Raw genomic sequence first — 13,514 nt, forward strand, 5'->3', positions numbered from 1 at the left:
TTGGTTTTTTTTTTTTTTTTTTTTTTTTTTTTTTTTACACTGGAGTCTAAGAGCTCTAACTTAACATCACAGCAAATAAAATTTCTCACAGTGGTTACCAGATTAGTAAATCTTCAATGCCTGAAGCATTTAGCATTCTTTATGCACTAGCAAGGAACATCATCAGGCATCTATACTTAAGGTCCAGTCTAAATAAGGAAGAGACCATTGTCCTCCCACAAGGGCATTTCTAAGGAAAAGCAATTTCATCTTAACACAGAATATCTTCCTGCTTACAAAGCACTCTGCAACCTGCTTTCCTAGTTAGGTCCAATAAAATTACTGGGCCAGTAATAGCAGACGTTAAAACCTCTGATGGTTTTAGTACAGTTTTGTTTCTATCTTAATGCTATTTTCTCTGTGAAGAGGCCTAGTGGTTACAACAATACAAGTTTTTTAACATATCAAATGACATTGAAAAATTCAATATTTATCTAAGGAAACAAGAAGTAGCTGAGTGGGGCATTCAAAATTGAATAAACTCCTTCCAAAAGCTGGAGAAACATGATGGGGTGATCTCTGTAGCATTGTGGATAGCATCCCAAGTGTACCTGCAATACTGCTAAAAAGAAATTTCTGAAATTCACTGAAAGTAAAACCTACTCTGTACAAAGTTTGAATACAGAGTCATGTGTTCATATATGGCATGATATAAACAGGCAAAAAATAACTACAGTATACTGCTACACAGCACGTTTAGTTTTCCAGTTAAACTTGATTGAAAAAGTGTTTTCATGGCTATTGAACAGGAGGCATCATTTTCAATGTTACAAAAAATGTAATTTCATTTTGGTTGTATAACTACCAAAAGAAAGAGCTTGTGCAGCAATGTATTCACTAAAAGTAATTAAATACCAAAATCGAGTCTTTCTACAAGCTTTCACCACAGAAAATAGCAAGGGGAAAGTAATGTCTGCTAATGCACCTTAATCTGCTCTCTTGCAAAAACAGAGAGCTGCAAATTCTGGGACTCTGCAGAAAAACACCTGCATTTATAGAGAAATCTCTCAACTAACAAGAAGAATTATTAAAAATGGGATAAATAGAATGAAGGCAAATTATTTACTGCTTCCATTCCACTGATAAATAGTGGAAAAACAAAGACGTTAATATGGATACACAAAGTGAAAAAACTCTGGAGACGTCTCCAGCAGATAGGATTTATTCCTTCAAGACAATAACATGCCCCAAATCATAACAGTTCTCTAACAGATTTTACAGAAGTTACACAAATGATCCAAACAGTTTTAAAACAAATTTTAAGATTACGTATTTCCAGAAGAATTACTTCTATTCTGTGCCTTAAGTATAGTCTTGAACGTCAACACAATTTTTTCATTTAAAAAGACATCCTTGGCTCCTGTGACTGCAAAGAAAACGCAACATAATTGGCATCATGTTCTTTATGTATTTAGCATTCCTTTCAGCCTTTTGCCAAACCCAGTATGGTCTACTGCTTTTCCCCACCACCTACTACAGAGTAAGGGGCAGGGGAAAGACTACTCCCAATAAAATGGTAACTTTTGTTTTCCTGACCAGCACAATCCCTTACATCATTTTCTCCTCAAAATGGATGTTGCTGAAACCATTAGCATAATCACAATGCTGTTTCAATATGCAGGTACCATAGCTATGAAGCCTGAACTACCACAATACTCGATTCATAGTTCTTACTACTTTGCAAAAACATAAGAGGGTACGTGGACAGGAATTACATTACACTAGGGCATTTCAGGTAGATGAACATGCATTTATTCTCATAAATTATGCTTATGAGATTATACCCGCAATATATTGTGCTCAGTCAGTAAAATGGAGGATAAGCTAAGTTCTTATTGTGGTAAACAAAGGAAAAGTATACATTTAATAAAATAGCTAATCTATAATATTTTGTTAGAGAAATTTCTAAAGTGCTCAAAGAAATGTAATGTACAGGAGAAATTTGTTAGTTAGTTCCACCAAATCTGAAAACTTACCATTTTATCTAGGTGCTCAATGGATCTATAAATTTCTCCTTGGGATTCATCATAGTAACTGTAACGGAACCTCTGACCTTGAAACAAAAATCATGTATAAAATAAAAAAGGGAAAAATCGTAGCTAAAACACTCCCTAGTACTTACTAATTAATTGAAATTATAATATTTGTAAAGTAGTAATCTTCATTTATTTTATACTTTTTAGCTCCAGTGAGGAAATTCTAGGGCAATCAAAGTAGCAGCCCTGAAGCGAAATAAAAAAATACATGATGGGCAGCTATATTCCTGAAGAAAAACCTACTATGTAGAACCGACACTGCAGTATCACTTATTAATTGCCTGTTACTGCCTTGGAATACAATTCCATATATTAAAATTAAAGCAACATTTAATTTCACTATCCCTCTTGACAAAGTCAACTCTGGAGTCAGGCTACTTCTGCTTGCGCAACACAGTAAATGAAGGTTAAAAGAAAAAGTTCATGATAATTCAATGAACAGTTCTAGATGATTCATTAGCCACAACAGAACCCAGGTCATTCTTATATTCCTCCATCTATTCCACAATTCAAAGAGAAGTAAAATATGCACTTAATTACATAAGTTGACCAAAGATGACAATGAAAAAAGGGAAGAAGGTCTGTTGTGTAACATAAAACATATCTTTCGGAAGCAGTCCCTTTTCCAGCTACTTCACACTTAAAAGAAAAATATTGTGTTAAAGCAATACAGAAGTCAAGGCTTCTGCAGTCTATATAGCTCTGCCACCAAGATGAACTGGGATAGCTCTGGTGAATTGGCATAAATACTCCATCTGCTATCTTACCCAGCAGTAAAACGTACAAAACTTATTTCCATCAGAGGGATGTTGCCATGTCCAGTGAATTTTTAGCTAATTAGTTTTGCAAGTTGCTTTGAAGTGCTTAAAAGAAGAGTAAAAACAGCAAGAAACTTCAGACACTTATTTCATTGCAACAGGAAGGAGATGCACATAAACCCATACATTTTCACCATTTATTTCCTCCACTACACTGAAAACACATTACCGCATTAATATTTTTCATCTATTGTTCCAGATTAAAAAAAAAGTAAATCATTTTTTAGCTTTACAAATGCATTTAAGTTTCAAAGATACATTTATTAAAAGTTAGAATGTTCAATGTTTAATAAAATACATTATTTGAAATCACTACACAATAATCATCATACTGCTATAATGAAGAGGTGTGAAACTTACCCCAATGGCAAAAGTCAGAAGAAACCACAAAGAGGTTACTAGGATCAGCTAGGTATTTACTGAAGAGTTTTCCAAATTCCTGCTCTTTTGACTCACTCAGTGCTCCGACCAACACAGGAATAATAGTAAACTCATCCTTATGGCTTATAAGCAAAAGAAAAGAGGTTGTAATTCAAGTAACATCTGAATTTTTTTTCAAGGGCTTGCTAACTGAAATTGCAGAATGTTTTAAAAGGGCCTATTGAATTGAAGATACAGTTAATTTGTTAAGGTCATACTAGGAAGTTGTTTTAGAACCTGAAACTACTTTCAGAAAATAATCTCATCCCAAAACAGTATTTATCTTTGTTGCCAAGTGAAAACACCAGGCAAACATAAAGAAAAGACACAATGCAACTAGCAATAAAGTAAAAATGAAATTCTCCCTGTATAGATGTTGCACAAACATTGGGTAATTTTCCAACTTATATAAAAATGCTCACAACAGCACCTAGATGTATACAGATACTCCAGGGAAAATTACAAATGCTATGGAAGTTAAAAAAAAAAAAAAAAAAGAGGACAGGGAAAAAAAGCATTACAAATTGACAAAATTGATCACCTTTAAAGAAAAATTATTCAAAGCACTCATCTGAAATAGCAGTGTAAACAAAACCCTGATTTCAAAACTAGTATTAAGGCTTCAAACAAATCTAAAATCCCACAGAAAACACCTATTAGTATTTGAACTTCTTTCAGAGATGCCTTGCTAAATGAAACAAAAAAAAAATAATCAGCCATTGAGAAAGATTCATGAAAGCACATCTAGTATTAACTCCATTAAGTCAATATAAACACATAAACTTGTCTATAAGTGGTATTCCAATTTCATCATTCAGGTGTTTGCTCTGCTCACAGTTTCTATTACAGCAACTAATCCTTGTCTCTGACCTTCTCCTCCCCCAAATTTTTACTAGAGAGTGGGCAAGTGTATTATACACTATATAAGGTATTATATACCATAAAGGGTATTACTTCCTACTGCACTTAACATGCAGTTCAAACATTTAATGCACATAATGCTCGATCTTATAGAAGAAGTAATTAGCCCTAGTACCTTTCCATGGCTTTAGCAGTATAAGGCAAATGCATTTCAATACTGTGTTCATCTTCATCTGTCTGTAGGGACATACGCTCAAACATTCCAGTCTTCCACAATTCTCCATAAACTGAAATGAATTAAAGATTAATTTGTACTACTGTTTGTTTGTTTATGGTGGTTTTTAAAAGTGTATCTTTATCAGAACAAGCTCTCTATAACAAATTACTTGCTTCTGAGGGCTGTCATCATAAACCACTTGTTTTTAAATAAATTCAGGATTTAAAAAATGATCAAGTCATTAAGATACAAACATAACTGATTCAGTTTACAAAATAAATGTGTTAAATCAGTGACCTTGTTAGTATATTGAGAAAGATTTTCAGCTATAATACAAAACTTAAGTAACACAAATAAAACACATTTGAAAATATGCATGCATTTGCCCCGTCACAGAATTTTTTTCACAGACTACACCATCATACATTTAAAAAAAATTGCTCATCAGCTGAGCCATTGCTGGATGTGATATTTTTTAATACAATTTATTATGAACTGAATCATGAAATCTAAAGACAGCAAAAGCTGATTAAGTAATCCACATTTATAAGTTATCTTTTCTACTCAGGTGCGCTTGGTGGTATGTCGAGCCATCTCTACATTTTGAAAACTCTTCACTGAATGAAGACTTTGATGTAGGGCTGTGCCTCCTCCTCACTCCATAAAGGAGTTCTACAGAAACCAAAATATTTGTTACCTAAGGAAATGTCTGCAGGCACTATGGAAAAAGCCTGAACTAACTTGCTTACAGTCATTATGAAATAGCAATACATCCGCGCTAACTAGGCTTTCTGAAAAAGATACCATACTATTCAGGTTTAACTCAAAACACATCAAAGTCAAAATATCACACTTATCTTCATCTCACCATTAAACTTAGTCCATGAAGTACCAGTTTTTCAGACTAACAGTTTTTAAGTTCTGTAGGTACTCTGCCAGTTAGAAGAGTCATATGCAATAATGCATGCAAATAAAAGCAGCTTTTTGTTCCTCTATTATTCCTCTATCAGAAATAAACTCAAACCAACTAAAGCACTATCTTTTCTGCAGACAGAATACTTCACAGAATAATGAAGCAGGTGTGTAATGGGCTATTATTCAAATGTAACACTTTTTAATTTTGAGATCCCTTTTAATGATCACTTATCAAGAGGCACACACTCATAACAGAAAAGATAAACAAAGATTGAGAATTCTTTACTTGCAGGAGCAAGAGGGACATTAAGGTTATAATACAGCAATGCCTGCAACCACCAGGATCTTTCAGAAGTTAGCTTTCATTGCAATGAAAACTGATTTATTCTGGTATGCCACAATGCAATGAAGTGCCCAGCAAGAGAGTCCTCAGCACTGCAGTACCACCATTAATACTCAAGCCTCAGCAATCTTCACGATGTAAGCTTTATCATGCACTTACTCTTTTGGTCAATTCGGAGATCATACAGAGGTGTTCTATAAATGTCCACACTGGAAAGTGCACATCTGGAAAGGGGCACGTGATGGGAAGGCCCAAGAATGAAAATTTTTCGGCTACAATAGTTAACACAAAAGCCCACAATTTAGACAACTGCAATTGTACAGAGACTTGGTTTAGATTAACAAGTTAAATAAAAACGTACAAAGTGATACTTTCTGGTGGTTACCAATACTCTGCTGTGTGTAAGACCAATGCATGGCCTAGATCTCCTCAGTATCTCAGATATGATCATGAGATGAGTTGAATAATGCTTCCCACAGTCTTAAGACCATTTAAGCAGGTTATACATCAGAGGGCACTCATCAACTAGAAATCTGTCTGACTGGACTCTAGAGGCTGAATGAGGTGTTATAGCCCCTTAGAACAGATTTTTGGATTCTCTCCTTGGACCAACACAACCTCCAGCTACATACCACCTTCAACAACTACAGATATGTGCCCTCAAATAAGGATTAGGGATTTACCATCTATTCAGAGCTTTTCACTTATTTACTATATTAGCCTTGCTTCAGATTTCACCAAATTCAAATTTAAGTAATTTGTAAATGCTGGCTTTATCCAGCTGTTGCATCAACAACAGGGACTTGGACTGCACATTCGTAGCTTTAGCTGATACTGCAAGCTTTCACACATCATCATGATGTTATTTCATCAAGTCCTCAGTTCCTGACTCTTGATTATATATTAAAGGTCTCCTGCCACAAAACTTAAAAGAAGGAAAAAAACCCTATAGGAAATTCAGCTTTTTGTATCATCTTTTTTTCTGGTACTGAACTAAAGGGGTGGGAGACATATAAAGATTTTTTTTTCCTTACATGTGGATTGCTATAGCAAGCTGTACTAAAATACTAAAGCTTTTTACAGAGTTCATAAAAGCAAAATATCCAAATGTGCAATAGTTCAGCTGAAAGATGAATTCTAAGCATCCCATGTGGCAAAACAGCAAATGATCCAGAAAGTTCAATCAACTCCATGTCACTGAACCTGGGGAATTGAACTTGTTCTAGAAATTTCAGAGAAACTAGTTATCTGTCATACTGTAAGTTATCTTTGCTTTGTTTACAATAGTTTAGAAAGAATCAAAACCATTGGTTTTGGAGAGCATTACAAAATGTTAGCTTATAAGCAACTGATAGACATTGCCATTTTTTATATTAACATTATACATAGAGTAAATACTAGAGAGGTTTTAAATTTCTGTAATCTAAAAAAATGTTGCAGTCAGCAGAACACAGAATTATATTCCTTTAACGTAAAATAACTGGATTCATATTTTCAGAGGCAGGTGCAGACTAGAGTAGCATATTGGGTTTTTTTTTAATTTTTTTTTTTTTTTTTTTTTTTTTTAAACTGATGTGCTGTCAGAAACACAAGTCCATTTAAAATTATTACAAATAACTTTCACTGACTTCAAATATTATATAAACACACTGGTCACTTTCTTCACAGCAGAAGAGAATCCTGGTAGCATTCAGCCCATAATCCTGCACTGAAAAACCAATGCAGAATCATGAACAAATATTTTAATATAAAAAAACCTCCCAACAAAAAACAAAACAAAAAAAAACCCCAAAGACACCCTGTGTATAAAAAACCCCCAGCTTGGGCTTTTATAAAAGCAGTGGAGCATCAAACAATAAAGTAAATTAAATGTTATTACCCGCAAAAAGAACACCTTTAACCCCTCCCTCCTAAGAAGTTAGTTACCAATAATTCTCAATTTTTGAAAATACTGCTTTGCATTTTCAAATTCAACAATACTACATTTTTAAAAATCTTGTAATGTCCAAGCAACTTGAACATTTACGATGTTAGAACAGATGCATAAAAAACTAAAAGGAGTATAAAATTGAGTACTTCAAGGTGTAAGAATGTTAAAAGAACATTCAACTTCTCAGAGTATTGCAATGGCATTGTCATATTGCTTTGTAAAGAAAAACTTTAATACTTACGTAATATTAGGATCCACTTGTTTGTAAGCATGGGCTGCGCAAGATCCACAATAGGTATAGCCTGCATGGCTGCAAATCAAGGTGTGCAAAATATTAACATTAACTATTGTTTAACATCTTAAATATGTTGATATTGTTATTAAATGTTAATGTCTTATTTGTCCTCAATGAACTAGAAATAGTAATACAAAAATCAATTCCTGAAGAAGCTGGAGAGCACTGTTGCAGTACTGAACATGAGAGATGTATTTGTTAAAGAACTGTCAGTGACCATTTACTTGGAAGTTATTAATTCCCCAGATCAAAGCACCTCTTGTCACTTGTAAAAGATACTAACAGGCAGACTACACAACTGCATATTACCAGAAGCTCATGATAACGCTAAGATGCAGTCAGGGGACAAGGGAATAGCAAGCTGCTGGAGAAAGCTCTTCTAATCACACTCAAATAACTGAATATGATGACAGTAGAGGGGTCTGGCAAAGAGAGACTACATGTTATAGCAGATAAACAGACCAAAAATGCTCCGTCATCAAAGAGTACCGCAGCAATAGAATGAATGGACACAAGTAAAGGAGTGGAACACAGCATGGTAGCTTTTACCACAGAGAATGCAGTATGTGCTTTATCATTTCTTATCACTCTAGCCTGGAGCCCTTCTCAACCTGTGTTCCTGTACGTGCTCCAAAAACTCATAATTATTCTCTCTGCTTGTTTCAAACATCACATCGAAATCTTAAGACCCACTCCCTCCAGGACTGTTAAAAACAGTAGAAGACTCCGTTTACACCACTAAAAGCATTAATTCCAGAAAAGGTTCATTCCTTGGGCTCCCAGGCCAAGTGGTAGAGAACAGCTCACGGCCACTCAGCAGCACATCCACAGCAGAAGGCCATGCCCACACTGCACAGCACTGGGGCCTCATCAGCTCTGGAGATCAGAAGCACCTGTGACCCTAGGTCAATAGTTATGTTTTATTCTGAATCAAGTATGTGCAACAACACAACTACAGCTTTCCAGAGGGTCTTTTTATGCAATGATGCTGAGAATGATACATGCTGCAAGTCCTGGGACATACAGGATGTTTGAAGATACAAAGTTCCCTGCTGACAGCACTGGAGGATTTTATATTTATTTATACACATGTATGTTTGCATGCATGTATATTCATCCACAGAGTGATACCTGCAGCAAGTTATCCTCAAAATTACCCATGGGTTTTACTTCAGTGTCATTTACCTCACTCATTCTAAAGAGCTCAGAAAGATATTATGAGCCATATCCCACTTTACAGATGGTAAAACAAAGGCACAGTTAATGATGCAATTTGGTGAGACCACGGGAATACCTCCAGCAATTCTGCAAAACAACTCAGGTTACCTAATCTAGAGCTGAAAAGCCTCTTTGCTGACATAGCTGTGAGAAAGACTAAGGCAGATTCTGGACAATTCCTTCTGCATATGCAATACTAATATGGAATACTTCAAACATTATGTCAACACTCTGTTAGCACAGGAAAAACGTCTTATTTAAGGTGCTTTTTCTAGTGTTTCCTTCCAACTCATAATAAACTGGAATGACCAACATACTTATTATATGTCTCAAGTACCTTCAGGAAATTTAATTCTATCTATAGTTTAGATGATCCCTATTTCTGCTGTGGACAAAAAAAACCAAACAAAACCAAACTAAAATAACAAAAGTAAACCATTTTGTATAGCTGAATAGTGTTTCATTACTTTTTGTTTTAAGCTTTGCTAAATTTTTATTGGGGGGGGGGGGAGTGTGTGTGCCAGAGTTTTGGTTTTGTGTTTTGTTTTGTTTTTTAAATAGGTGTAGCTGTTCTGTACTAGAAGTGCATTGAAAGAGCTGTCACCTTAGACCACCACTCCACTAACAAACCTCTTATCTGTCTTACTGGAGCACAAGCGAGTGTTAAATCTGCAGTCCATCAACAAAAGAAAACTAATATACCAAGATGTGCACAGATTTCTTCCATTCTATGCCATATTCAAAATACTTATTTAGAAACCACACAGCATTCCTTTCAGCAAAATACTAGCTTTCACCAGTTTTCAAAATCACTCAAAATAAAGACGCATTTAACCAATCAAGTATTATATGTACTACAGAGATTTCACACTTACGGTGCAATAATGGCTCTAGCAGGTCTTTTTGTGGACTGTACTTGAGAAAGCCAACCTTCTAGTTGTGCATTCAGCTGGGGTCCTATAAAGAGAGAAGGAAATACTGAAGCTACAAAAGAATCTAAAATACCTCAAGAATTAACAAACAAAGTCCAAAAGTCCAACAGATTTAAAATCATCTTAAACATAAAAGTCTGTGTTTAAATCTCAAAAAAAAAAGTAAACCCAACACATCTGTAATGTTGAAGATTACAGTAGGAAAGTGTCAACCTCTTAGTCCAGAAGTTCATTTATTGCACATCCAAACAGTTTCTTGCTCTGTGGACTGATGCACATACCATTTCATCATTAGAAAAGATGGTTGCTGATCTCAAAAGAGAGTCTAACAGATGACTGATTCCTCTAGTTATCACATTTGCAGAATTCAGAGGTAAAAATTTACAACAGACTACACCAAGAGAGCCTCATATAGGAAGATGTTATAATATAAAGACCTTACATACTGACACTACAGCCAATGGCTATAGTATTTAGTCCTTTATTGTTATCAAGCAAGCATAAGAGCAGAACACAAAGCACACTGTAATCTGGGAAAACTGTTAATACAGAGGGAAAAGCTAAAAGTGAGAAGACACCATGCTTATACTAATGCCTTAACAACTTCTGATTAAGCATCTTATATCACAAGTACATAAACATCTTGACAACATTTAACTTTGCCAACTGGTCAATCCAGTATATAACTTTTTAAATAAAAAAATAAATTCTGTACCTCAGCAAGTGGCAAATATTCTCAATTCAATTAGCTGACTAATTTTATCAGTGATAAAAAATGCTTTCTAGAAATACAAAGTTAAGAACACGCATGTATTTTGGTTATTTCCCATCCCAAAGAAAACTTCTGATGTAAAGCTATTCCTGAAGAAGCACGTCTAGCAAACAATGTTCTTTAAATTAAAGAACACAGAACAAACTTTCAAGTAAAATTCATTCAGCTGCTATTATTACAAGTAACATCTCATTAACAAACAGAAAAATAGATTACTTTTTTTCAGCTGATACTATGCTTTTGACAGAACTGTATGTCAGCAGAGTTTATCTGTAAAGTATGGTGCAGTAAGCCTCTTTTCTTCTATCACACATGTTGTAAATTTTTGTATCTTTCCCATGCAGGTGTAAAACCACCAACTGCCAGGAAAAGTCAAAACCAAATTAAATACCTGAAACTATTTCATAGCTACGTTCCAAACAGCCCAGATGTCAATCTGACAGCTCTTCAAAAAGCTGACAAGAACTACAGAGAACCAGAGCAAAGATGTCAACTTTTGCAGAATCCAGTCAGTCACACACCAGTGATAGCCAAAAAGCTCCTCTAAAAAACCTGGGAAATGGGGGCGCCAAAGCCACCACCTTTATACAAAACTTAAATTCATATGTTTCATGAAAAAAAAGGATGACTTCTGTGGTTGTAAAGAACCCTACCTTCTTATATGAAGGCACTAGTGCAGTGCCGTTTCCCTGAGTCTGCAATCACCCTGAGCGCCTTAGTTGCTGTCTACAGCTCTAACAAGGCAATAGTGTGACACTGATTAGCCACTGTCACTCCCGTAATACTGCGACTTTGTGAAATGATGAAATTGTAACAAAAAAATCTGAAAAAACACACACCAATTTTGTTCTGCTGCGTCTGTTGCTTGGGGAAAATTACAAACAGCAGAGACATACAGTAGAGATAAGTATAATGACATCTTAGAAAATGGAGGCTGCTGGGAAAGCTAAGGAAAAATAAATAGATCTCTATTTCCATCCTCTTTCTAACCTACTAGGCGACTAGCAAAACAGTATTCTATTACAGTCTTACCACTTTTATTTTTTATTACTTCAGTGTGAAGACACAAATCACTTCAAAAAAAATTGACTTCCTAATGCTCCCAAAGTATGTAGAAGGACAAAGTATTTTCTAAATTAAGCTCTTCAGGAGAACAGGTTTTTTTTTCCAAACACCTATTACCCAGAGAGTGTCACAAAACATGACTCTACACCACCTGACCCCTTTTCCTCAAAGATGATGATCCACAGGCAGCACAACACCAGAAGGGCCAGAATCTCTCAAGCAAAGCAAGGCAGCTTTGGGACTTTATTCTCCAACAAGGCACAGTGCTTGGCCTTCCTCCACCCCTTCTTTAGCAATGTTTTTGATTAAGAAGGTGGTTAAGGCGATTTGTCGTTGGTTAAGACAAATCGGATAACTTGCTGAACAGTTTAAGACAAAGTTCAGAATCTCTGGTCATTTCCTAAAATTCCATATGACTCTTCAAAACTGGCCAAAACTTCTGATCTTACAATACAGTAACAGATTAAGACACCCAGGTTTGCTTAGTCTGATATTACAGACACACACTCTGACAAAGTAACAAATATTTTTTTCCTATAGGCAGTAAGATAACAGATCTGTATGAGCCAAGGGATGAAACTTCTGTCAGTGTTTACTTAAGGACCAGACAACACAACTGGTTTCAGATTTTTTTTCCCCTTTAATGCAACTACAAGGTGCCTTTTTAAATCATTAACTCCGACTTAATGTAAGTTTCCATTTCAACTGATACTTATTTGTACTATTTTAATAAACATGTAATAAAATCTCTCTCTCCAAAGGACTAACAGAAAGAAAGGAGTAAAACATATCCACATGACCTTTCAGCTACAGTAAAAAGAAAAAAAACAAACCAAACAAACAGCACCCACGTGAACTGACAGGAATATAGCCTACCTGCAGCTTCCTATGCTTACAAATACTTTAAGGAGGATATTCTAAAACTGTAATTTTCTTGTTATCAAATTAGTATAAACTTTTTGTTGAAGTATTTAGAGAAACTTTTCTTCCAGTTTCTCAGACATGACAATGCTTAAGGCCGAAGTCAAAATATTTTAATTGGAGATACAAAATATAAATAAACCCACATTATCACAGTAGATAAACTCTGTCATGTGGAATGGTATTATAGGAGACGAGTGGCTTCTTCATGAAGAGCTCCAAAAGTAAATTCTGTTCATATGTAAGTTAAGTTAAACTGAAAGAAAGTATTTGCAAATAGTCACTGAGATAATGGCAGTAAATATCCATCTCCTAAACCAACAAGCATGGGTAAGAAATAGCTCCTCCTGTATTGGTGGCAAGTAGGAGAGGTACCTGCTCCTCCAGCCACAGGTGGAAAGCCCAGCTTGAGAAAGTGGCAGGATGAGCACAACAGGGTTTTTAAGGCTAGCCCAGATAGAAGGACAGAAAGCTTTATGGTTGCAACAATCAATACACTTTAATACTGTAAGATCAGACCTTTTATTGATTAAAGGAAGATTAGGTGGCAAAATATGAGCTTCACGGAAGCACATAGCATTAAGATCTGCATTTCAATCCTATGAAGTAAGGTATAAATATAGGTATGTAACTAAAGAACGTTGACATTATCTGCGGATATTTCACATCCTGTTTTGTTTTGCAAAGCAGCAGAAGTTATGCCAAATTAAAAATAATTGCAAGCACAGATCA

At 35.3% G+C, this 13,514-nt stretch overlaps 1 protein-coding gene across 1 annotated transcript in view; it reads right to left on the reverse strand.

Annotated features, from left to right (window-relative positions):
* MEMO1 (mediator of cell motility 1) overlaps nt 1–10,049 on the reverse strand; it is a 15,756-nt gene extending 5,707 nt beyond the window's left edge. The window contains exons 1-6 of the mRNA XM_026844470.1: nt 9,968–10,049; nt 7,821–7,889; nt 5,809–5,921; nt 4,350–4,461; nt 3,254–3,396; nt 2,016–2,092 (exon numbers count right to left, since the gene is read on the reverse strand). Coding sequence (XP_026700271.1) covers nt 2,016–2,092; nt 3,254–3,396; nt 4,350–4,435 — 306 coding nt within the window. The 5' untranslated portion in view covers nt 4,436–4,461; nt 5,809–5,921; nt 7,821–7,889; nt 9,968–10,049. The remainder of the gene's footprint in view (nt 1–2,015; nt 2,093–3,253; nt 3,397–4,349; nt 4,462–5,808; nt 5,922–7,820; nt 7,890–9,967) is intronic.
* Between the last annotated feature and the right edge of the window lie 3,465 nt (nt 10,050–13,514).

This window comes from Athene cunicularia, assembly GCF_003259725.1.
Source record: "Athene cunicularia isolate RWA chromosome 3 unlocalized genomic scaffold, athCun1 chr3_part1, whole genome shotgun sequence".
Taxonomy (NCBI): domain Eukaryota; kingdom Metazoa; phylum Chordata; class Aves; order Strigiformes; family Strigidae; genus Athene; species Athene cunicularia.